The following is a 26073-nucleotide window of genomic DNA, read 5'->3' as shown; positions in this document are numbered from 1 at the left end:
CCTGGGTTCTTTTCCCATTCCATCATACTGAGGTGAGATCCTATTATTGGGCATGTGAGGGCACGTTCCCATGAGAAGTATCACTCTCCCGCCATTTTCTCACCTGTCCTTTGTTTACAGGACAGTTCAGCAGCTGAAGGAAAGGAGAATGACACTTTCTATTAACTACAGGAGTGTCTTTTGATGTAATGGTTTGGTTTTTAAATATTTAACAAATAAAATGGTACAAATGGCAACAAGCTGAACTACACATAATTTACAATGAAATAATATTTGAAGGAGGTATTACAAAACACCATAATTATATAAATATGTATTTCCTGATCCATTACCCTAATAAAAACTTGATAAAAATTATCAGATTGTTGGTTTATTTGGTGGTTGTATAAACTATACCAGTCTATGAAAAGCTGTTCCCTTCTTGGAGAACAATACAACTATACTTATTTTATAGGGTTCAAGGTTCGTACTGTTTTATAAGTACATTGGCTAATCTAATCACTCTGCAGTGAGAAGGCTATAGATGTGCTCATAAATGATCAAACCAATCAAACATCCTAAATGTAGCTAGCTAGGTGACAACCACATATCAGCCATTGTTTAAAACTTTCCTCAAAGCAGTTATCAGTTCTCTCAGCTCAAGTAAGAAAAGACAAGTGATATACTTTGCATCTCCCTCACTCCATTCTTAGGTGTGGTGAGGGGGGATTATCAAATCCCATCTAACACTGCTCTGTGTGTTACCCAACACAAATGAGACACACAGACAAACAAAAACCACTCTAAATGACACTTCAAATTTTGAGTGTTTTTTTGTTCAGTTTTGTTTCAAAATAAAGACTCACACATCATTGTTTAGAGAGACAATCTACAACAGGAGTTACAAAAAATAGTTGCCCAGGCAATAAACATACACAGGTTTCTGTTATAACTATACACATTATGGTTACAGGTGGTGCTCCTATTCATATACACAAGGCTCGGTGCCCCAAATGTACACCACGTCGCTGCCGTCTGCCACAATGGTAATCATGGTTACAGAGGGCAAGACAGGCGACACCCGGTCTTTACCGGGGGACATGGAGATATATGATATGATACATCACTTTTACAGGACTATTATAGGTCAAAAAACAAAAACACACCACTCCTCTTTTCTGTACAACCCATGGTTTCACTCTACCCCCCCTGAGAGAGGAGGGGGGGAATGGGCGGATAGAGGGGTTTGAGGTAGACTCAGAGATGACAGTACACAGTGGAGCTACTTCCTTCTTCGAGACATAACAACACAATTAATATATCATGCCTCAAGAGAAGAGCCAATAGTGATAGTCTTGGCAGATTTGAAATAGGTCATTGTTGATGTCTGCAAGCAGGAAGTCACTCCATTGTGTACGATGTCATATCACAGCGTCAACCTTTAAACTCATACCCCCTCACCCCCCTCCCCTCAGCATTCCTATAAAATATCTAAAAAACAAATACAGCTTCATGTTAAAGCAGACATGACTACTACTAACAGTGTGTCCCCTGTGGTGGTAACAACCCCCAAACTACACTGCAAACGTCTTGCGTGTTCCGTAAGCGTAATGTTTTTTGACTGCTACACAAGAGGTGGAAACCACTTTATCAGTTGTTTACACTTCAGTCAGACGCCACGTCTCTCTCTGCGTTTTAAATAGACTTGAAGTATAAAAAGACTCGCTTCACAACTGACGTGTTGGTGTAGCACGTCTCGTTGATTTCACTGGATTTGTTTCATCTGTGGCTTAAGGATGTTTAGTAAACGGACACGCCACGTTTGCAGTGTAATTCGGTGGTTGGGGAGGTGGTGGTATAGTTCAGGGGTTGGGGAGGTGTAGTTCAGGGGTTGGGGAGGAGGTGGTGAATTCTATTGAAGCAGTGCGTAGAAGGTCAAACCAGAGCGTTGGGGGGCTTTATACAAGTACTACGCAGTATAGAAAGGGCTTTTCAAAACAAAAAATTGATATTACAATTTACAATATACAACAACTCATATGTCACAACCAATGAGGTGAGAATATACACTGAAATGCACAAGAGTTTTTCTAAGATGTGTTTTATGCGTGAGTTTTTTTTTTTTTTTATATAGTCTGATACCAAAAAGGGTGGTAAATCACTTTTACATTACAAGGGTTTACAAATGTACAATTATACAGTCAGAAATTGTGTTCACTACTAGGATACATTATAGATACAGATTCAACATCAAAAACCAGAAAAACTACAAAGTATATATATATATATATATATATATGCAAAGGTCTACACCAAGTATACACGCTATATATAGAAGCAAGACCGGAAACTAATCTCCCATGCTAAATGATCTGTGTGCTGGTAAGCTCATGGCGTGCGTGTGTGTGTGGTGAGTAGCATGTGTGTGTGGTGTGCGTGTCTGTTATTGTAAGGTGTGTGTGACTGATTTGGTGACGACGTCAGACAAATTAAATACGTTCGTTCCATCCCATAGTAGCGATAGGACATAGAAGTGTGTGGCCCGCAGCAGTAGCAAAAAAGTTAAATGATTCTAATTTATTTAAAAGACGAATAAAGGAAAACAAAAAAAGGGAGAAGGAATGGAGGGGTGGGACGCATCTCACCTCCCCCTCACCCCTCTGCCTCCCCCTAAACAGCTCCACTATAGCAGAGTAGGACTTGGGTTGGGGGAGGGGCTAAAGTAACCAAGGCTTCCTGTTTAGACAGGCCACTCCCAATGGGCTACCATGGGGATAAGAGTGAGCAGGAGGGGTTGGAGTAGGTAAAGAGGGTTCTACATGTCATCATTGGGGGGTAGGATAGTAGTTTACATTATCTCATTAGGAGGGGAATAAAGGGGAGGAGGGGGTATAGGGTTTAGGGTGTAAGGGTGTCAGGAATAATGGGGTAAATATGGATAGTAGTTTACATGATGCCATTAGGCGGGCCACTCCGTTCTTCATGTAGGGTATAGGCCAGGGGTTATGGTACAGAAGACAAGACATTCCAATAAAACTTCAGCTGTGCACAGAGGGTGGCCGTCCTTTATGTTGAATGGCCACCATTCCTCGACACCCAGCAGGTGATCTACTGCACACGGCTGACGTTCCTGTTGGTCCGTCTTGTCCTTAAGGGTTAGGGTGTAAGGGTGTAAGAGTTAGGGTGTAAGGGTGTAAGGAATAAGGGGGTGTAGGGGTAGTAGTTTACATGATGCCATTGGGAGGGCCACAGAGAGGACCCAGGTCTACTCCATTCTTCATGTAGTATTTCTCCAGCTTAGCCAGGATGTGTTTGCCATACGTATACTTCCTCAGGGTGGAGATGTGGGGCCGGATCTGATGGGGCGAGAAGGGGAGAAATACGTACACACACAAACAATTGCATACCATTTATACATATATTTTTAGAGCTTTGAGATAACACTAATGAAAAAGCGCTATACAAAATAAATGTATTATTTATTATATTCCCTCTCTTTACGTCGCTCACACACACACACAAACAAACTGCTTCTCTCTTTCTCTCAAACACACACTGTTTCACACAAACAGGTCCCAACCTTGTGCATGACGATCTTCCTCTGTGTTGGTTCGGCCACATCAATCATCTTCTGAACCACGTAGTTGGCGTACTGGTCCTTCATCATGGTGTACAAGGCACTGTGGGGCCCCTCCGTCAGGCTACACACCTCGTCTATCAACACGGCCCGCTCTGCACGCGACGCATGGCTCACACACTTCTCCACCACGTTACTGCAGAGAGTAAGAGAGGCTGGGTTAGCCACTGATTCTGCATGGCCTTTTGCGGTCTAGGCCAGGTTAACTGTAACTTTGTGACAACCGCGGCTATAAATAGGGTTTATTAACAATGTTCCCTATATGCTGCGCGTGGGCATGCAGCTCTCCCGGGACTGTCGCGCAGAATAAATATCAGCCCGCGCAGAGAAGCACGAGACTAGACTTCACTCAACTTTCTAGTTTTCCCCTTTAGTTAACACTATCAACGTTTCCCCTCTACTGTGGGAATTGTGATCGAATCAACTCAATATTAGCCACTTTCAATGCAACATACCGAAACAAAACGAACCGTGCAAGATATTTTATTTTAGGCAGAGCGCATTGGATGTAGGATTCTATTGCATTGACAAGCATGACTCAGGCCCATACTCTACACAGACTGGTGTGCCAAACCAATAAGAGCTGCAGTAGGCCTATATGCAAATAGACCATTGCCATATATGGATCTGTGCCGTTCACTATGAGCTGGACTGTTACAGCATGAGTGGCCGTGAGTAGATTAGCTTGTTTTAAGATCAAAGTGAGAGCTGCATGTAGCCACGTGTGCACATTTGTTCATATTCTTTGCTATTAAGTGAGTTATTAGCCCAGTTATAGCTAATTTCTAGTCAGCAATGGGGGAGTGGTTGCTTCCTACAAGAGCACAAAACGTATGCATTTCTAGCCATCTTTGAAAAGCAAGTCAAGTAAATTGCCCCTTTTAAGACAGAAAAAAAGCTATGTTGTATTTTGAGACAGGCTTGAGTAGCCAATAGGCAGAGGGTAGCATCATTGTCTGATTCTCTGTGATAATGGTATGGGAATAATAATACATTTTATTTTGTAAAGTGGTTTCTTGCATCAAACATGTTCAGTCACCTCCTTGTCTGAAGGACTAGTGGATAAACAGGTTAATGTCAAGCCCTGCATGTTGTTTTCAAAAGTCTCATGGAATGTAGGCCTACATTGAACACCACACATTGGCTGCTACTGTAGGCTGAATGATAGAACATCTATGTCCATGTTAAAATGTTATGGGATGCATTTTCTCCATAGTTTTTTAATGGTAGGCCACTCTGGTAGGCCTACATTATGATCAAATAGCCACAGTAGCCTACATGGCCAATGTTATAACTGTAACTTAAAGTGGGTACAGCCTCAGTGTTCACAGTAAACGCGTGCCAGAAGTTGCACATAATTTTCTAACATTCAAGCTTGTGCTCAGCAGACTTGAAATTTGCTCAATGCCGAAAAAATGATAAACCAATGTGATTGATTGATGTGCGAGTGTGTACCTGGCGAACTTGTGTTGGCTGAGCCCCAGAACGTTTCCTCTGATCTCAGCTACTATCTTACTCTTATCCTCCGCTCTGCCGTGTTCTAACACATGCTGGATCACATAGTTACCATATTGGTCCTGGACAGACAGACAGACAGAGAGACAGACAGAGAGAGAGAGAGAAACAGTTACACACTGAGTTTTGCATTTACGTTAGCTACATGACAAGGCTGAACATTTGTTTCAAGCAGTTTCAAATTCTAGAAGTTTCAGCCTTAAACACAATACAGAATGTCAGTGTAATGACAACGTCCTGATCTGGACATCAGCAGATGCAACAAAATGTCTGGTCAAACCGGTGGTGTGCGCATCTCTGTGTTTTACCTGCACCAGTTGTTCAGTGTGTTGGTGCAGCTCCTCCAGAATGGGCAGGGTCTGGTCTGGAAGGCAGTGTTCTAGAATACGCTGGATCACTCTACAGCCGTAGGGGTGGGTGGAGAGGGCAAACACCTGCAGACACACACACGTTATACACCGGCACACACACACCTTAACACACCTTAAATCTCTGATGACTCATTCACACACCCACCACCCACACACTCCAGTGAAAGACTGATACAAGCCAATTCCCGATGACCTACTTAACCATTTAGACAAACAATCACTAACATTTACACAACTAGCTGTCTGATGTGTGGGAATGAAAAACACAGGAATGTGGAAATTGATACAATTGAAAAATCCAAGAGCCCAATCCAATACAGACAATCTTTGTGTGTGCTGAAAAATTACTCACTCTCCCACAGTCAGCTAAGCACAGGCACAATAATCTCTTTACAAACACACTCTTTATGATCATTTTGACATGTAGCCAGTGGATGGAAGATGGCTGCCACTGGGCTGCTGTTGCCATTACCATGGTGACCCACCTGTCCCCTGCAGGCGATGATGATGGTGTGTGTGTGTGTTCGCGTCACCTACCTGTCCCTTGAAGGCGTCTATGATGAAGTGTAGTGCGTGGGGCTGAACACACTCAATACACTTCTGCACCACGTGGTTCCCGTTCTGATCCTTCACACACTTCAACACATGGCCGTCCAGCTCCCGCACCATCTCACTCTGCAACACACACACACACACACACACACACACAGGGTTAGAGATAGATAAACACACCAACGCACACAGTCTACAGTTGCTCTTTGCTTGGAGGTTCCTCATACATAGACATGGACGATGTGCACACACTCGGCAGACTCTTATCTCCCTCACTAACTTTAAGCATCAGTTGTCAGAGCACCTTACCGATCACTGCACCTGTACACAGCCCATCTGAAATTAGCCCACCCAACTACCTCATCCCCATATTGTTATTTATTTTGCTAATTTGCACCCCAGTATCTCTATTTTCACATCATCTCTTGCACATCTATCATTCCAGTGTTAATACTAATTGTAATTATTTTGTACTATAGCCTATTTATTGCCTTACCTCCATAACTTGCTACATTTGCACACACTGTATATATTTTTTCTGTTGTATTTTCGACTTTCTGTTTTGTTTTACCCCATATGTAACTCTGTGTTGTTGTTTTTATCGCACTGCTTTGCTTGATCTTGGCCAGGTCGCAGTTGTAAATGAGAACTTGTTCTCAACTGGCTTACCTGGTTAAATAAAGGTGAAATCAAAAAATAAAGTACAATACGTACTATAACTTGTTGGTCTGAGGGGATGAACTCCAGGGCCTTCTGTATGACTCTACAGCCGTACATTTGCAGGGCCAGAGACAAGACATGACCCCTGATCCTCTCTGCTAGAGCCAGCTTTTGGTCCAGACTGCCAAACTACACAAACAGAGAGAGAGGGGGAGAAGAGAGAGAACAGTTAACACACACACTTTTTGATGATGTACAGTGCCTTCAGAAAGTATTCACACCCCTTGACTTTTTCCCATATTGTTGTGTTACAGCCTGAATTCAAAATTGATTAAATTGAGATGTGTCACTGACCTACACACAATACCCCATTATGTCAAAGTGGAATTATGTTTTTAGAAATGTTTAGAAATTAATTACAAATGAAAAGCTGAAATGTCTTGAGTCAATAAGTATTCAACCCCTTTGTTATGGCAAGCCTAAATAAGTTCAGGAATCAAAATGTGTTTAACAAGTCACATAATAAGTTGCATGGACTCACTCTGTGTGCTTAATATTATTTTTTCAATGACTACCTAACCTCTGTACCCCACACATGCAATTATCTGTAAGGTCCCTAAGTCAAGCAGTGAATTTCAAACACAGATTCAACCACAGACCAGGGAGGTTTTCCAATGCCTCGCAAAGAAGAGCACCTATTGGTAGATGGGTAAAAATACAAAAAGCAGACATTGAATATCGCTTTGAGCATGATGAAGTTATTAATTACACTTTGGATGGTGTATCAATAGACCCAAAGATGCAGGCGTCCTTCCTAACTCAGTTGCCGGAGAGGAAGGAAACCACCCAGGGATTTTACCATGAGGCAATGGTGATTTTAAAACAGTTACAGAGGCCTCCCGTGTGGCGCAGCGGTCTAAGGCACTGCATCGCAGTGCTAGAGGCGTCACTACAGATCCGGGTTTGATCTCGGGCTGTGTTGCAGCCAGCCGCAACCGGGAGACCCATGAGGCGGCGCACAATTGGCCCAGCGTTATCCGGGTCAGGGGAGGGTTTGGCCGGCCGGGATGTCCTTTTCCCATCGCGCTCTAGCGACTCCTGTGGCGGGCCGGGCGAATGCACGCTGACACGGTCGCCAGTTGGACGGTGTTTCCTCCGACACATTGGTGCGGCTGGCTTCCGGGTTAAGCGAGCAGTGTGTCAAGAAGCAGTGCGGCTTGGCAGGGTCGTGTTTCGGAGGACGCATGACTCTCGACCGTCGCCTCTCCCGAGTCCGTATGGGAGTTACAGCGATGGGACAAGACTGTAACTACCAATTGGATATCACGAAATTGGGGGGAAAAAGGGGGGAAAAATGTATAAATAAATAAAACTGTTAAGAGTTTAATGTCTGATAGGAGAAAACTGAGGATGGATCAACAACATTGTAGTTACTCCACAATACTAACCTAAATGACAGAGTGAAAAGAAGAAAGACTGTAAAGAACAAAAATATACCAAAATATGCATCCTGTTTGCAATAACGCACTAAAATAATACTGCAAAAAAATTTGCCAAAGAAATTAACTTCATGTCCTGAATACCACTCTTCATATTTTCAAGCATGGTGGCGGCTGCATATGGGTATGCTTGTCATCGGCAAGGACTAAGAAATTTGTTAGGACAAAAATAAACAATAGAGCTAAGCACGGGCAAAATCCTAGAGGAAAAGCAGGTTCAGTCTGCTTTCCAACAGACACGGAGACCTTTCAGCAGGACAATAACCTAAAACACAAGGCCAAATATACACTGGAGTTGCTTACCAAGAAGACATTGAATGTTCCTGAGTGGCATAGTTACAGTTTTGACTTAAATCTGCTAGAAAATCTATGGCAAGACTTGAAAATGGCTGTCTAGCAATGATCAACAACCAACTTGACAGAGCTTGAAGAATTTAAAAAATAATAAAATGGGCAAATATTGTACAATCCAGGTGTGCAAAGTGCTTACAGAGACTTACCCAGAAAGACTCACAGCTGTAATCGCTGCTAACAGCGATTCTTACATGTATTGACTCAGGGGTGTGAATACTTATGTGAACGAGATATTTCTATATTTCATTTTCAATACATTTGAAAATTATTTCTAAAAACATGTTTTCACTTTGCCATTATGGGGTAGTGTGTAGAAAAAAAATCTATTAATTTTGAATTCAGGCTTTAACAACAAAATGGGGAATAAGTCAATGAATACTTTCTGAAGGCACTGTAGCGGTCAAAACCCACAATTTACACACAGAGACAGGCCTGTTAGAAATCAACCCCCCCCATACACACACACACACACAACTCAAAGAACTTCTGGATTAGGTACCTGGCAAAAAAACACACAAATTGCTCACACACACACACAGACGGGTCTGATACAATCATAATGTGTTCACAAACCTCAAAGAACTTCTGGATGACGTAGTTTCCGAAGACATCGACCATGAGTTGATAGGCAGCCTGGAGGATCTCACTAAAGACCAGCTGACGCTCTGCTGAGCTGGCCCTCTCCAACTTCAACTGGATAAACCTGGAGAGGGGAGAGATATTTTCATTATCATCTTTGATTCAACATGTTCCTATATATCTGCATTGGCAATGTAAGCTCCAAAACGTTCCATGTCAATAAAGTGTATTGAATTGCATTGAGGGGGGTGAGAAGAAAGAATGGGGTGAGAAATAAGGAGAGGGGGAGGAAAGAGAGAGACAGGAGATAGGGATGAGGAGAGAGATGAAAGACATGAAAGAGAGGGATTGACACCACGGTTTATAAATATAACATTCCAGTTCTAAAAGTCTGCCTCCCCTCACGTAGGTAGGCCCAGCATCCAAGCAGACAACATCTGGAGTCAATCAATGAGGATAAGACAGTAGGTCTATGTTTCGGTACTAGTGTTTGGTACTGGACAGGGGTGATGAGATTAGGGCTGAGAGATTATTTGTGCTGTCTACGTCTCTCTACCTGCTGCCATGCTGGTCCTGGCTGAACTCCATGATGTGCCCAGCAATCTCTCTCAGCTGCAGGTTGGGGTAGCGGTTATTCCGGAAGTCTTCCAGGAGCCGGCTCCGCCCTGACGGCATCACGTCCGACATTCCGTAGCGTAGCCGTGACGACGGGAAGAGCTGGCTGCTGGGAGAGAAGAGTGATGAGCCAGAACTGGCGCTGCGATACTTCGCCTCCGCACCCGGAGCAGCAGAGATGAAACGACCGCTGCCATTGGTCAGACCTCCTGGGGGAGGGGTCAGAGAGGAGTGATGTTAGTACTGATTGGATAACATAATAATAACAATGATAGAATGTTATAATAACACTAACTCCAAAAATACAATGCAAGTTTTATGTCAGCATGTAGACTTCGTCACTCACCCAGGTTGAGGTTGGATGAGGAGCTGTGATTGGACAGAGAGGGGGGTGGGGTTAGGGAATGGGAGGGGCCTTGGTTGGGCAGGGGCATTCCAACAGGCCCGGGGGAGGAGCTAAAGCCCAGGGTTCCGTTGTAGAACCCCCCATGGCCAATGGGAGTGAGACTCGACTGTGTGCGTTTGTACAGGTCACTACTGCCGGTCAGAGAGTCACGACGAGAACCACTGCCACCGCTGGAGTTAGCCACTGGAGGGAGACAGAGAGACCATTAAAACACACACACACACACACTGCTGTCACTATAGTTGGCAAGTAGAGGGAGTTATACACACAGACACAGAGGACAGCAGGCTACAGATAGTTAAACAGAGTGAGAAGCCTCTCCATCCAGTCTACTGAGTACCAGCCTTGGGTTGCACATGGAGAGAGGGAGAGAGATTTGAGACAATAAAACATCACACACACACACCTGCTGTCCCAAAGCCTCCTAGCGTAGCTCCCAACGTTGCTCCCAGTGAAGAGTTGCTCTGACCAAAGCCCAGAGAGGCGGAGACAGGGCCTGGCTGGGCGGAGCCTGTAGAGAAAAGAACATATCACCTTCGTTATCTTGGAATCTAAATGGTAAATTAAATAATATTTGCACACACATTTTGGCCACGTTCCAGGCTGACTACATTGCAGACGCCTGTTAGATCTCACGTCTGAATAGGTATTTGACATATCAACTAAACACATTATGATATAGGAATATCAAATCAAATCAAATTTTATTGGTCACATGCGCCGAATACAACAGTGAAATGCTTAGAGAGAGAGAGGACAATGAAACAGCATGCAACCATTGCAATGGCTGCAATGTAGTTAGTCTGGAACACAACATCTGTCAAGTCACCCGTTTTGTTTTCACTCACAGTACGTTGTTTGGCTACCTTGAGAGAAGAGGGAGGAGCTTTGGGAGGAGTTGCTGAGAGAGGAGGATCCATAAAAGGAGTTTCCTGACATAGCCCCTCCCCCCTGCTGCTGAGGCTGCTGGGATTGCATGCCTCGGAACTGACCATTGGCCCCACCTCCCATACCGCCATTAGCCCCACCACCTGCAGCTGCTGCAGCCGCCACTGGAGAGGGAGAGAGAGAGAGGCAGAGCGAGAGAGAGAGAGAGGGAGTGGGGGGGGGGAGAGAGAGAGAGGTAGAAGAGAGAGACAGAGAGAGAGGTAGAAGAGAGAGACGGAGAGAGAGAGGACAGAGAGAGAGAGAGGACAGAGAGAGAGAGAGGACAGAGAGAGAGAGAGGACAGAGGACAGAGAGAGAGAGAGGACAGAGAGAGAGAGAGGACAGAGAGAGAGAGAGGACAGAGAGAGAGAGAGGACAGAGAGAGAGAGGACAGAGAGAGAGAGGAGAGAGAGGACAGAGAGAGAGAGAGGACAGAGAGGACAGAGAGAGAGGAATAAAGCGTCATAAGGGAGTGAGAGTTTGATGGGCTGAAGAAGTGATGGAGAGATACTGTATTAGGGTGATTGAGTGATAGTAATGCGTGAGATGGAGTGATAGTGTAAATGGAGGAGTGTGTTACCTGCTTGTGCAGCGGATGGAGAGATAATAACAGAGCCTGCGGGGGCCATGAGGCGTACGGGTCCGCCCCTAGATCCTGTGTTGACCACTAGCGCCCCCGTCTGGTCATAGTAGGCAGCTGGAGCCAGCATGGGATAGCCTGCAGAGAGAAACACATGGGTTAGACCAGCGTTTCCCAAACTCGGTCCTCGGGACCCGAAAGGGTGCACGTTTTGTTTTTGCCCTAACACTACACAGCTTGATGAACCCTTGGGGTCCTGAGGACCGTGTTTGGGAAACAGTGGGTTAGACATGTGTGTGTGTCAGGGATTCCGTAAACCGGTAATTGCCGGCTTTTGGCCAATACAAAAATGAAAAGCGGTAAGTAAAATTGTTGTTGGCCAAATTGACCGGGAGAAGAAAAAAAACAATCCCATTGCTAAATAATGCTTCTTAATTAATTGATGGAAATACCAGTCAATGGAAATACATTTGACAGTCATGCTTATCGGTCTAAAGGTTGATTTGCATAATTTTGTGGAATGAAATTAGAGCGTGTGCATTTTCCTTAGTAGTCTATTTTATCACACACGCACAGCCTAGAGAGTCACAGCCTAGAGAGTCACAGCCTACAGAGAGCCACAGCCTACAGAGAGCCACAGCCTGCAGAGAGTCAGCCTACAGAGAGTCACAGCCTAGAGTCACAGCCTAGAGAGCCACAGCCTACAGAGAGCCACAGCCTACAGAGAGCCACAGCCTACAGAGTCACAGCCTACAGAGAGCCACAGCCTACAGAGAGCCACAGCCTACAGAGAGCCACAGCCTACAGAGAGCCACAGCCTACAGAGAGCCACAGCGAGCCACAGCCTACAGAGAGCCACAGCGAGCCACAGCCTACAGAGAGCCACAGCCTACAGAGAGCCACAGCGAGCCACAGCCTACAGAGAGCCACAGCCTACAGAGAGCCACAGCCTACAGAGAGCCACAGCCTACAGAGAGCCACAGCCTACAGAGAGCCACAGCCTACAGAGAGCTACAGCCTACAGAGAGCCACAGCGAGCCACAGCCTACAGAGAGCCACAGCCTACAGAGAGCCACAGCCTACAGAGAGCTACAGCCTACAGAGAGCCACAGCCTACAGAGAGCCACAGCCTACAGAGAGCCACAGCCTACAGAGAGCCACAGCCTACAGAGAGCCACAGCCTACAGAGAGCGACAGCCTACAGAGAGCCACAGCCTACAGAGAGAGACTATTTTGGGCGCAATATCACCTCAGCAATAGAGCTGCTGGAGTGAAATGTGCTTTTATAAGCCCAGTCATTGTGCAACAATTCTAAATGCAATAACATATTAAAAACTGGTTTGATCGCCACGATTAAAACAAGCTACTTTTTATTTCTCAACTAGTAATTGAAGCGCGCCTTCCATTCGCCATTCAAGTGCAATAGGCAACGATGTGCATGTTATCAGCGCGTCACCCACCACTTTGCAATGTGAGCTGGAGGCAGTACGCATTTTGAAAACGGAACATTTCACTTCATATTATGAGGCATGTCTAACCTTGCTTGAAAGTAGTCTAGGGAATTATTTTATAAAGACTTCCTTTCATATGCTACAAACCAGCATTTATCTTGTTTGGATTGGTTTTCCTAATCACCTTTCTTTGGTTGTCCAGAGAAGCCAAAGGCACAATCCTAGCCATATTAGCAAACCATCCTAGTTGTTGCATCTTTAGATTCTCCCTCTTTCTAAGTCTCTAGCAGAGATTTTCATCAGGTGCACTGTTTAGAATGGTGTTTTCCCGCTAATTGCATTTTGGCAAATGTTAGAAAATTGGCTGGTTCATTACAGCAGTTAAATATTCTGTTAAGATTCTAAATGTGATTTGTCATTCTGAGCACAGTCGGTGGACACCCTAATGGGTTGCACACCTAATGCATATGGTTCAGGTAAATTTCTGAAATGGCCGGTAAATGAAAATATTCCCGGTCACGTTGCACAGTGCAAAATTGTTCTAACAGAAACCGGGGTGTGTGAGTTTGTGCATATGCGCATGCAGGCACAAGTGTGTGAGTGTCTGTATGCGCGTGTGTGTGAGTGTCTGTATGCGCGTGTCTGTATGCGCGCGTGTGTGTGAGTGTGTCTGTGTGTGAGTGTGTGAGTGTGTCTGTGTGCGTGTGAGTGTGTGTGAGTGTGTCTGTGTGAGTGTGTCTGTGTGTGTGTGAGTGTGTCTGTGTGCGCGTGAGTGTGTGTGAGTGTGTCTGTGTGCGCGTGAGTGTGTGTGAGTGTGTCTGTGTGCGCGTGAGTGTGTGTGAGTGTGTCTGTGTGCGCGCGAGTGTGTGTGTGTCTGTGTGCGCGTGTGTGTGTGAGTGTGTCTGTGTGCGCGTGAGTGTGTGTGAGTGTGTCTGTATGCGCGTGTGAGTGTCTGTATGCGCGTGTGAGTGTCTGTATGCGCGTGTGAGAGTCTGTATGCGCGTGTGAGAGTCTGTATGCGCGTGTGAGAGTCTGTATGCGCGTGTGAGAGTCTGTATGCGCGTGTGAGTGTCTGTATGCGCGTGTGAGTGTCTGTATGCGCGTGTGAGTGTCTGTCTGTATGCATGTGTGTGTGAGTGTCTGTATGCATGTGTGTGTGAGTGTCTGTATGCGTGTGTGTGTGAGTGTCTGTATGCGTGTGTGTGTGAGTGTCTGTATGCGTGTGTGTGAGTGTCTGTATGCGTGTGTGTGTGTGAGTGAGTGTCTGTATGCGTGTGAGTGCGTGTCTGAATGCGCGTGTGTGAGTGCGTGTCTGTATGCGCGTGTGTCTGTATGTGTGTGTGTGTCTGTGTGTGAGTGTCTGTATGCGCGTGTGTGAGTGCGTGTCTGTATGCGCGTGTGTGTCTGTGTGCGTGTCTGTATGCGCGTGTGTGTGTGTGTGTGTGTGTGTGTGTTCTGTATGCGTGCGTGTGTGTCTGTGTGCGTGTGTCTGTATGCGTGTGTGTGAGTGTCTGTATGCGTGCGTGTGTGTGTGAGTGTCTGTATGCGTGCGTGTGTGTGAGTGTCTGTATGCGTGCGTGTGTGTGAGTGTCTGTATGCGTGTGTGAGTGTGAGTGTCTGTATGCGTGCGTGAGTGTGAGTGTCTGTATGCGTGCGTGTGTGTGAGTGTCTGTATACGTGTGTGTGTGTGTGTATGCGTGTGCGTGTGTGTATGCGTGTGCGTGCGTATGCGTGTGCGTGCGTGTGTATGTGTGTGCGTGTGTCTGTATGCGTCTGTGTGCGTGTGTCTGTATGCGTCTGTGTGCGTGTGTCTGTGTGCGTGTGTGAGTGTCTGTATGCGTGCGTGTGTGTGTCTGTGTGCGTGCGTGTGTCTGTATGCGTGTGCGTGTGTCTGTATGCGTGTGTGTCTGTATGCGTGTGTGTGTGTCTGTGTGCGTGTGTGTGTGTCTGTGTGCGTGCGTGTGTGTCTGTGTGCGTGCGTGTGTGTCTGTATGCGTGTGTGTGTGTGTGTCTGTATGCAGTATGTGTGCGTGTGTGTGTGTGCGTGTGCGTGTGTGTGCCAGTGTCTGTATGCGTGTGTGTGTGTCTGTATGCGTGTGTGCAGTATGTGTGCGTGTGCGTGTCTGTGTGCGAGTGTCTGTATGCGTGTGTGTCTGTATGCGTGTGTGTGAGTGTCTGTATGCGTGTGTCTGTATGCGTGTGCGTGTGTCTGTATGCGTGTGCGTGTGTCTGTATGCGTGTGTGTGTGTCTGTGTGCGTGTGTGTGTGTCTGTGTGCGTGTGTGTGTGTCTGTATGCGTGTGTGCAGTCTGTGCGTGTCTGTATGCGTGTGTGTGTGTCTGTATGCGTGTGTGTGTCTGTATGCGTGTGTGTGAGTGTCTGTATGCGTGTGTGTGTGCGAGTGTCTGTATGCGTGTGTGTGTGTCTGTATGCGTGTGTGTGTGTGAGTGTCTGTATGCATGTGTGAGTGTCTGTATGTGTGTGTGAGTGTCTGTATGTGTGTGTGAGTGTCTGTATGTGTGTGTGAGTGTCTGTATGCGTGTGTGTGTGTCTGTATGCGTGTGTGTGAGTATGCGTGTGTGTGTGTGAGTGTCTGTATGCGTGTGAGTGTCTGTATGCATGTGTGTGTGTGAGTGTCTGTATGCGTGTGTGTGTGAGTGTCTGTATGCGTGTGTGTGAGTGTCTGTATGCGTGTGTGAGTGTCTGTATGCGTGCGTGCGTGTGTGAGTGTCTGTATGCGTGTGTGTGTGTGTGAGTGTCTGGATGTGAGTGTGAGTGTCTGTATGCGTGTGAGTGTCAGTGTCTGTATGCGTGTGTGAGTGTCTGTATGCGTGTGTGTGAGTGTCTGTATGCGTGTGTGTGTGTGTGTGTCTGTATGCGTGTGTGTGTGTGAGTGTCTGTATGCGTGTGTGTGTGTGTGTCTGTATGCGTGTGTGTCTGTATGTGTGTGAGTGTCTGTATGCGTGTGTGTGTGCGAGTGTCTGTATGCGTGTGTGTGTGCGAGTGTCTGTATGCGTGTGTGTGTGTCTGTATGCGTGTGTGTGTGTGAGTGTCTGTATGCGTGTGTGAGTGTCTGTATGCGTGTGAGTGTCTGTATGCGTGCGTGTGAGTGTCTGCATGTGTGTGTGTGAGTGTCTGCATGCGTGTGTGTGAGTGTCTGTATGCGTGTGTGTGAGTGTCTGTATGCGTGTGTGTGAGTGTCTGTATGCGTGTGTGTGAGTGTCTGTATGCGTGTGTGTGAGTGTCTGTATGCGTGTGTGTGAGTGTCTGTATGCGTGTGTGTGTCTGTATGCGTGTGTGTGAGTGAGTGTCTGTATGCGTGTGTGTGTGTGAGTGTCCGTATGCGTGTGTGAGTGTCTGTATGCGTGTGTGTGTCTGTATGCGTGTGTGTGTGTGTGTGAGTGTCTGTATGCGAGTGTCTGTATGCGTGTGTGTGTGTATGTGTGTGTGAGTGTCTGTATGTGTGTGTGTGAGTGAGTGTCTGTATGCGTGTGTGTGTGTGTGAGTGTCTGTATGCGTGTGTGTGTGTGAGTGTCTGTATGCGCGTGTGTGTGAGTGTCTGTATGCGTGTGTGTGAGTGTCTGTATGCGTGTGTGTGTGTGTGTCTGTATGCGTGTGTGTGTGTGTGTGTGAGTGTCTGTATGCGTGTGTGTGAGTGTCTGTATGCGTGTGTCTCACCAGGCACGCCGGCTGCCAGCCCCTGTCCGAAGGCGAGCGCCGAGTTGACAGCTGCGGCGGAGATCAGCTGGTCGTTCTGCTGACCCTGTTGACCTTGGCTAGGGGTCAGGGGTCGCTGGTTACCGCCCCCACGCATCACCTAGGAAACACAGGATACACAAAGGATTGGCCAATAGGAGGGCAGAGAGTCTGAGACTGGTGTTATCCTTAGTAAAATGCCATGGACACAACATGACTGGGCGAAATAATGTGCATGAATGCATCAATACTTACTCTATTCATGCTGAAACAATCTACAACCACAAAGTGGTGAGCATTGAAAGACAGGCAAAAATGTCTGACAGTAGCTTTATCTAATGGGAGATAGATAGGAGAGGTTGAGGAGAGGTCTAGCCAATAGCGAGCAAATTACCTGTTGTTGGTTCTGCTGGTTCTGTCCTTGAGCCTGTTGATTGGCTGAGTTGCTGGCGGCTGCAGCCTGTTGCTGGAACAGATTGGCTGGATACACTCCCCATGGAGTTACCCCGTAGTACTGAGGAGGCATCACCGCTGGGCCTGAACACACACACGGTAAGTTGGTTGGCGCATGCAATGCCAGAATAGTGGGTTCGATTCCCGGGAGTATGCATATGTAAAAAGTATGCACGCATGACTGCAAGTCGCTAAATGGTGTATATATATATATATATAACCATAGTACTGGGGAGGCATCGCCGCTGGACATGGAATAGAAATGGTAGGTGAGTGTGTGTGTGTGTGTATGTGTCTTACCCAGTGTTGCAGCAGCTGCCAGTCCTGCAGCGTAGGGGTCAGTTCCAGGTGGACCCGCACTGATGATGTAAGGGTTGGGAACAAAAGCGGGAGCCAGACCTGAAAACACACACAAAGAGAGGTCAGTAAGAGAGGAACACACCCAGTCCAAGAACAACTTTTTGTCACTGAATTACTGCCCAGGAATGGGTCAGCAGAGTATCATGTTTAACATGTCTTTCCCCTAAAACATACAAAACACGCACGCACACACTCAGTCTCTTACCAATGTGAGATTGCTGTGCTGCTGCCAAGGCATACTGCTGCTGTTGAGCTGCTGTCAGCTGCTGCAGTGCTAGAGCATTGGGTCTCTGGAACAACTACACACACAAACTGGTTATTATATACAGTACCAGTCAAAAGTTTGGACACACCTTCTCATTCCTGTTTTTTTTTTTTTTTTTTTACAATTTTCTACATTGTAGTATAGTGAAGACATCAAAGCTATGAAATAACACATATGGAATCATGTAGTAACCAAAAAAGTGTTAAACAAATCAAAATATATTTTATATTTGAGATTCTTCAAACCGGTAATAATTTGTAGACTGCAAATTGACCACAAGAAGCCCAAACATATATAATATTTGACTAAAACATAATCATTTCAAACCTTGCTTACATTTGAATACGATCACGTGTCTCTCTATTATGGGATGGAATACATGGGAACAGATTTCCAAAATTAAAATCACTTGGAGCTGATTTCCTGGTGTTTTTACAGTCTTTTAAGTTCAACAATAAAAAATTAAACAAAAACAACATTTTTGCTCAGAAAACTTGGGAGGGCAAATAAAAACACCCGTGGGCCGCAAGTTGGGGTGCCATAGTATATACACATATACACATCTGCTGGTTGCCGTAGTCCAGCAGTCCATGGTGGTCGTCGTCATCTCTCACACACACACACACCTGTTGTTGGTTGCTGTAGTCAAACAGCCCCACGGTGGGCTGTGAGTCCATGGTCATCTGGGAGTTGTAGTCAAACTGCAGAGGCTCCATCACAGACTCCATGGTAGCCATAGTAACACCCTGTTCCACACCAGAGAAGTCCTCTTGGGGTTTGGGACCCCCGCCTCCTCCTCCTCCCATGGGGACCATACCCTCCCCTCCTACACCCACACACCCCCCTACACCCCCCATCATGTCAGTGTCTGGCCCCGCAGGTGGCATCTGGCCTTGACGACTGCAGAGAGCGGAAGAGAAGAGGGAACATGGTGAGATGTGTATGCCGGTGTGAATGTGTGTACACACACACACACACACACACACACAGAGTAAGAGAGTGTGTGTGTGTGTGTGTGGGTGTGTACCTGTACTCTTTGACGTCCACGTCCAGGCCGTTCTGCACAGGGAGCCCATTAGGGTTGATGACATCACTGATGACATCACCCTCACCCTCGACCATCTCCTTGAGTTTCTCTACTTCAAACACCTTTGGTTTCTCCCTATTCTCCTCCTCCACCTCTCCATCCCTCGGACCCTGTCAGAGAGAGAGAGACAGAGAGAGATGGATGGAGGGACAGATTGAGAACATTGTGATTGAGAGATTGATTAATGAAGTGACAGTGATACACAGTGATAAAAGTACGAGATCAAGAGATAAGTGTATGAAGGAATGAACCAGTGAGAGATCGAGGGAGTGCTAAACGAGACTACGTATGCAATATAACCTAGCGCAGGTAGGAGTCCAGGTTGTCAGTGATAAGAGTGAGTGAGTGTTGGTTATAGTGATAAAGGTATTGAATGATAGAATGTAAACGAGTTTAGGCTACTTACGTAGGGTCCCTTGCGGAGGCAGGAGTCCAGTTTCTCGGCGGGAGAGGAGGAGAGGACGTATTCTACCATACTGACCCCTAACCCCCCACTCTCTGACCGCGGTGACATCACTGACCCGCCCACCTCCCCGCCGCTATGGAACCCACCGCCCGGCCGACGGGACACCATGATTGGCTGAGACACCGAGTGGTCTGGAGGAGGAGAAAGAGCGTGCCCTACTGTCAGTCTCCAAACATGCACACATTTTGCTGGACACAGACTTTGGTGTGGTGACCCATTGGCGTTTCAATCCTGGGACACCCTCTGTCTTACCTGTGGCCCCCCACGCGCTGTCCCTCCACTGGTCCAGGAAGATCCCTTTTGGTCCGTCTTTCCCCGCTTCATCACTCTCCCAAAACTTCTTACCTGTCAGAAGCTGCTGTAGAGGAGAGGAGGGAGAGCGAGAGAGAAAGGGGAGGGGGGAGAGAGAGAGAGAAAGGGGAGGGAAGAGAGAAAAAGGGGAAGGAAGAGAGAAAATGGGAGGGAAGAGAGAAAAAGGGGAGGGAAGAGAGAAAAAGGGGAGGGAAGAGAGAGAAAAAGGGGAGGGTGAGAGAGGGGAGAGAGAAAGGGGAGAGAAAGAAAGAAAGGGGAGAGAGAAAGGGGAGGGGAGAAAGAAAGAAAGGGGAGGGGAAGAGAGAGAAAGGGGAGGGGAGAGAGAAAGGGGCGGGAAGAGAGAGAAAGGGGAGGGGAGAGAGAAAAGGGGGAGGGAAGAGAGAGAAAGGGGAGGGAAGAGAGAAAAAGGGGAGGGAAGAGAGAAAGAGGGGAGGGAAGAGAGAACGAGAGAGAAAGGGGAGGAGAGAAAGAAAGAAAGGGGAGAGAAAGGGAGGGGAGAGAGAGAGAAAGGGGAGGGGAGAGAGAGAAAGGGGAGGGAAGAGAGAAAAAGGGGAAAGAGAGAAAGGGGAAAGGGAGGGGGGGAGAGAGCGAGAAAGGGGAGAGAGAAAGAAAGGGGAGAGAGAGAGAAAGGGGAGAGAGAGAAAGAAAGGGGAGGGAAGAGAGAGAAAGGGGGGTGAGAGAGAAAGGGGGGGAAGGAGAGAAAGGGGAGGGAAGGAGAGAAAGGGGAGGGGGAGGAGAGAAAGGGGAGGGGAAGGAGAGAAAGGGGAGGGGGAGGAGAGAAAGGGGAGGGGGAGGGAAGAGAGAGAAAAAGGGAGGGGGGAGGAAGAGAGAGAAAAAGGGGAGGGGAGAAAAAGGGGAGGGAAGAGAGAGAAAGGGAAGGGGGGGAGAGAGAGAAAGGGGAGGGGGGAGATAGAAAGGGGAGGGGAGAGAGAGAAAGGGGAGGGGAGAGAGAGAAAGGGGAGGGGGAGAGAGAGAGGGAGGGGGAGAGAGGGAAAGGGGAGGGGGGAGAGAGAGAGGGAGGGGGGAGAGAGGGAGGGGGAGAGAGAGAAAGGGGAGGGAAGAGAGAGAAAGAAAGGGGAGGGAAGAGAGAGAGAAAGAGGGGAGAGAGAAAGGGGAGGAGAGAGAGAGAAAGGGGAGGGGAGAGAGAGAAAGGGGAGGGGAGAGAGAGAAAGGGGAGGGGAGAGAGAAAGGGGAGGGGAGAGAGAAAGGGGAGGGGAGAGAGAAAGGGGAGGGGGGAGAGAAAGGGGAGGGGGAGAGAAAGGGAGGGGGAGAGAAAGGGGAGGGGGAGAGAGAGAAAGGGAGGGGGAGAGAGAGAAAGGGGAGGGGGGAGAGAGAGAAAGGGGAGGGGGGAGAGAGAGAAAGGGGAGGGGGGAGAGAGAAAGAAAGGGGAGGGGAGAGAGAGAAGGGGGAGGGGAGAGAGAGAGAAAGGGGAGGGGAGGGGAGAGAGAGAGAAAGGGGAGGGGAGAGAGAGAAAGGGGAGGGGAGAGAGAGAAAGGGGAGGGGAGAGAGAGAAAGGGGAGGGGAGAGAGAGAAAGGGGAAGTGTAAGGATATTTTCCTCTGAATTCCTTTGCTAAATGACAACCAAGATAACTGCTAGCTAACATTACAATGCTGAAGCTTCCTATTGCAGCAGGATGTTGTATGTCGGAACACTATTCTGGGACACGGTCTTCCTAACACCACCACCATCACATGGCCTTTGGTAAGCTGAGTGTCTATGGTCCTCAAACTACTTGACCTGTAACACCTGACCCCTTACCTCTCCCATGGCACGCCCCTCTAGAGCCAGAGCCTGGAAGTCATGGTTCAGCTCATCCATCGACCTCACCTACAGATAGAGACAAGACAAAAATTGTCAAAGACTCCAGCCACCCAAGTCATAGACTGTTCTCTCTGCTACCGCACGGCAAGCGGTACCGGAGCGCCAAGTCTAGGTCCAAAAGGCTTCTTAACAGCTTCTACCCCCAAGCCATAAGACTCCTGAACAGCTAATCAAATGGCTACCCGGACTATTTGCATTGTACCCCCCACCCCCTCTTTTACGCTGCTGCTACTCTGTTTATTATCTATGCAGTCACTTTAACTCTACCCACATGTACATATTACCTCAATTACCTCAACTAACCGGTGCCCCCGCACATTGACTCTGTACCAGTACCCCTGTATATAGCCTCCCTACTGTTATTTTATTTTACTGCTGCTCTTTAATTATTCGTAATTTTTTACTTATCTATTTTTTTACTTAACACTTATTTTTCTTTAAACTGCATTGTTGGTTAAGGGCTTGTAAGTAAGCATTTCACTGTAAGGTCTACACCTGTTGTATTCGGCGTATGTGGTAAATAAAATTTGATTTGAAGTTTAGAGTAACACACACACCCCAACAGAAAGACAAGGTTGAGCAACAAACACACCTACAGACACAGACAATGTTAGAGTACCACACATAATCACCCCTACTGAGAGCCAAGGTTATTACACACACCTAGTGCACCTATATAGAGAGGGGCAAGGTTTCACACACACACACACACACACAGAGAGACGGTCGGTAAAGACTAGGGCTATACACTCACACACATTAACCCGGACCATTTTCTGATTTTACACACACACACACACACACACACACACACACACCTAGTACCTGGCTGTCGTGGATGTTATCCCCAGTGGGCCAGCGGTGTTTCCCAGGCTGCTCCCCATGCTGCCGCTGGAAGAAGTAATCCACCATGGCATCATCCTGAGACCGACCCGCACCCGCCACGCCCTGCGACACAGGCACACTTAGCTAACGCCTCCGCCCCCGCCACTTTTGCACCAGAAACTATTAAATTTGTCTGCACGCCTGTCAGTCTGTGTAACATGTAATGTATAAAGAGGAGACCACATTTGTGTCTACCTACTATATGCATTTGTGTGTTTTTGTATCCGTCTCCACCTTTACCTGTTGGCTAGGGGACGGGGCATGTGGGGTCAGTCCGGCCGGGGGGGCGTGTCCTCCGCTGCTCAGCACCACGGGCATGCTGGGAGTTGAAGTTCTGAGGTGGGGGCTGAACGAGTCCTGCCAGAGCACTGCTTTACCCTTCAACACACACACACTGCTCATTCCACCAAGGCCTGTTGAAAAGAGGGAGACACACACACACCGTTAGTGACACACACACCTCATTCCAAACACACACGAGCTACACTCCTTAAAACACAATCTGGAACACACTTGCAGGGACTGCAATGAATCAACATTTATGTCCTCCAGCCAGTGGACTCAACTTCCACAACATAAATGACGACATATTCTAAGTCAGGGCTCTCCAACCCTGTTCCTGGAGAGCTACCGTCATGTAGTTTTTCGCTCCAACACAAATCTAACGCACCCGATTCTAATAATTAGCTGGTTGATAAGGTGAATCAGGTTAATTACAACTGGGGTTGGAGAAAACCTACAGGAGGGATTGGGAAAAAACCTACAGGAGGGATTGGAAAAAAACAATTTTTGAGAGGGACAGTCACTAATTTCATACCCAGCATTGTGCAAATCACCCACAGTGTCATAAATAACACACACACACAAACAAACAAACAAAGCCCCAGCGCTAAGCTGGGGTCAAATTCCATCTCGACTTTACTTTGTCAATTCATGACTCTCGTCTGGGATTTCTATGTTCGATTCAACTGACAGACAAGAGTTTGAAATGGAACTGAAGCCTGACTCATTTACTTAGAAAAACCATGACATAACCACTAGCCCATTCCCTTTCAGTAGTTACAAATTATCTAAACCACGTGTCGAACTCATTCCACGGAGGGGCAAGTGTCTGCCGGTTTTCGCTCTTCCCTTGTACTTGATTGATTAATTAAGGTAATTGATAACTAAGGAACTCCCCTCACCTGGTTGTCTAGGTCTTAATTGAAAGGAAAAACCAAAAACCAGCAGACACTTGGCCCTCCCTGGAATGAGATTGACACCCCTGCTCTAAAGGTAGATAGGTAACGTAGGTGGGTAACATTAGAAGTCTGGTGTATTTCCTCTTATGTAGACCTCCATGACATGTTAGACAGAAACTCATTCTGATACAGTTTACTGTTCATGATTCTGCAGCAAATGCTTGCGTTGTGTCACATTTCAGGAGGCACGCCTGTTTCTTATACATGTTCTACTATGTGCTCAGCTGGCTTGGATACGTGAGCCTACTTATGTTCAACAACTGTTTTTAAAGGGCATCACTTGTCTTGATCAGTAGACCATAGGAACATTGACTACTGGGTTGTGCAACGTTCCTATACGATTATATTCTGTAGCAAACATGCTTTTCTAACTTGCAGAAAAAATATTCACGTCAGTTGTACTCATGACATCTGCAACATTCCACAACATTGTGTCCTGCTGAAAGTGGCCTGCCAGGGGTGTATTCATTAGTCGCAGACCGTTGCAAAACGGTTTGCAACAGACAACAGTTTACTGTTTACTCTAGGAACCAAATGGAAGCAAACAGAACCAAACAGGGAGGGACCTACCTCAATTTTCCCAATAGAAACGCTTGTTTTCGTTACAAAACGTTTTTCCGCTTGGAGAAAACAGTTTCCAACAGCCTACACCTCAGGTGATGTGGATTCCACCCACTCAGACGAGGAGTGTTCAGTGGTAAGGTATTTTCTATCTAGACAACCAGGTGGTCTGTTCAATGTTTCTGTTTCCATGTTTTATTTATAATTGAACCGCTTCAACCTCTGTCTGAATAATAAGGCCTGGTACTGCTACACAGATGGAGAAGAGGAGTATTAGGAAATACCACCTGAATCTGTCAAATCCCACAACACCTCTCTCTACCTCACATACACCTCCATCATGGCTCCGAGGTGTCCACACACCTATCAACCACAGACACACATGACAATGAGCAGAAGCCTCCCAGCATTGAACTATGCCTTAACAAACACGCCCCCCTCTGCAGGTATCGTTAGCTAGCAAGCAAGCTAGCTCCTGCCATCTAGACAACACCGCTTCAAGACAACCACTTGAAATAAAAAAATTAATACTCCCAGTCTGTTTCGCATGAAAATAGCATAAAAATACGTTATTCCATTAAAGTAGATAACAGCGGTGTATGCCATGATAGGAAAGTCACGTTAGCAACCTATTTGGAAACACCCGGAAATCAGTAACACAGTCTCATGTTCATCACGCTCGAGTCGTTATGTTCGCCACCCGGAAATAGGCATTGTTGGCTATAACTGGGTTAATCCTTATTTAATACCGGGATCGATTATCACCGCGATATACTGTTCTGTCCACCCGTACCAGAACAACAAAAGCAGAACGTAGCTTTGTGTGCCATCTAGCTAGCTGTCAGTCGCTGAGGCACAACATCCAACAAGCTAACTAAACAAAACAACGAGGCCATTTAGACATGAAAATGGACGTAAGCAAAGATGTGGGTTTGTCTGATTTTGACATATAGCTAGTTAGCTGTGTTCTCCATGTAAGGTGTTCTCTAGGCGGCTAACGTTAACTAGCTTAAGTCGCATGCCACCCACGGAACTGGTTCCAGTGGCTAGCTACCCAATTACCAACAATACACGGCCTCCCAAGGCAGAGAACAGTTTAGCCCAGTCCGACACTGGCCAAACCCGGCCCCGACACCTCCTCTATCTGAGATAGCACACACCGGTGACCCGTTACTAGCACCGGGAGGGGCACGAGGCGAGCGCTGTCTGCCGTGCACTCAGGCTCTACAGGTCTCCATGACGCGGATGTAAGCTAGCTAACAAAGGCCTGAGCTGTCTGGCTAGAGCGGAAGACAGCAACACAACCGGAGGAGGCAGGGGAGGGAGGCGGCAACACAGCCGTTAAAATAACAGCCCAAACTCTCGTTCCAGTCCGGTAAAGACAATACACCGGACGATGTGTGGTTTGATCCGGCTAGAGGGTCTCTGTGCCCACGGAGAGGGCTACTTACAGGCGGAGAGGGCGGATGGTCGCAGATTTCAACCCCGGTTCTCTTTCCAGACTTCCAAGCTTTCACTCCGACAACATGGCGGCTCAGAGACAGGCAGACGCGCTGCATCATGGGAACGGAAGAGGGCGAGAGCGTGTGGTTCATTGCGCCAACCGTCTCACCACTGCCAGTCCTTTGTTATGTGGCTCTGTTGAAATGATGTTGTATTCTAACTCACAATCGGCAAAAATACAATAATAACCTAAACATAAAGTAATAAATATACTAATAATTAGGTATCGTGGTCTCTCACAAACAGTGGTTAGGTAAGTGTGGACAGTTTATTCACAGTCCCAGATCCCTGGGGCTG

The 26073-nt window shown here is 47.0% G+C and overlaps 1 protein-coding gene across 4 annotated transcripts; it reads right to left on the bottom strand.

Annotated features, from left to right (window-relative positions):
* Positions 1-793: 793 nt before the first annotated feature.
* On the bottom strand, positions 794-25837 carry pum1 (pumilio RNA-binding family member 1). Of its 4 annotated transcripts, none has more exons than XM_041903446.2 (24): positions 25725-25837; positions 22712-22884; positions 22412-22534; positions 21524-21592; positions 19704-19809; positions 19392-19582; positions 18926-19095; positions 18525-18798; positions 17839-17932; positions 17574-17672; positions 17215-17357; positions 16803-16941; positions 11675-11812; positions 11034-11219; positions 10574-10678; positions 10108-10350; positions 9703-9970; positions 9141-9270; positions 6769-6903; positions 6040-6177; positions 5440-5565; positions 5072-5193; positions 3560-3752; positions 794-3335 (listed from the first exon to the last, which is right to left on the bottom strand). In XM_041903446.2, the coding sequence occupies exons 2-24, from the start codon at positions 22871-22873 to the stop codon at positions 3204-3206; spliced, it is 3486 nt and encodes a 1161-aa protein (XP_041759380.1). In that variant the 5' UTR covers positions 22874-22884; positions 25725-25837; the 3' UTR covers positions 794-3203. The 4 variants fall into 4 exon arrangements, with proteins under 4 accessions (XP_041759380.1, XP_045082323.1, XP_045082321.1 ...); XM_045226388.1 differs by having other exon boundaries at positions 19704-19806; XM_045226386.1 differs by having other exon boundaries at positions 11016-11219; positions 25725-25836.
* Positions 25838-26073: the final 236 nt, after the last annotated feature.

The sequence above is a fragment of the Coregonus clupeaformis genome, chromosome 17 (genome assembly GCF_020615455.1).
Source record: "Coregonus clupeaformis isolate EN_2021a chromosome 17, ASM2061545v1, whole genome shotgun sequence".
In the NCBI taxonomy this organism is placed as follows: domain Eukaryota; kingdom Metazoa; phylum Chordata; class Actinopteri; order Salmoniformes; family Salmonidae; genus Coregonus; species Coregonus clupeaformis.
Note: the sequence above shows the minus strand (reverse complement) of the source record. Positions and strands in the feature narration are given on the sequence as shown.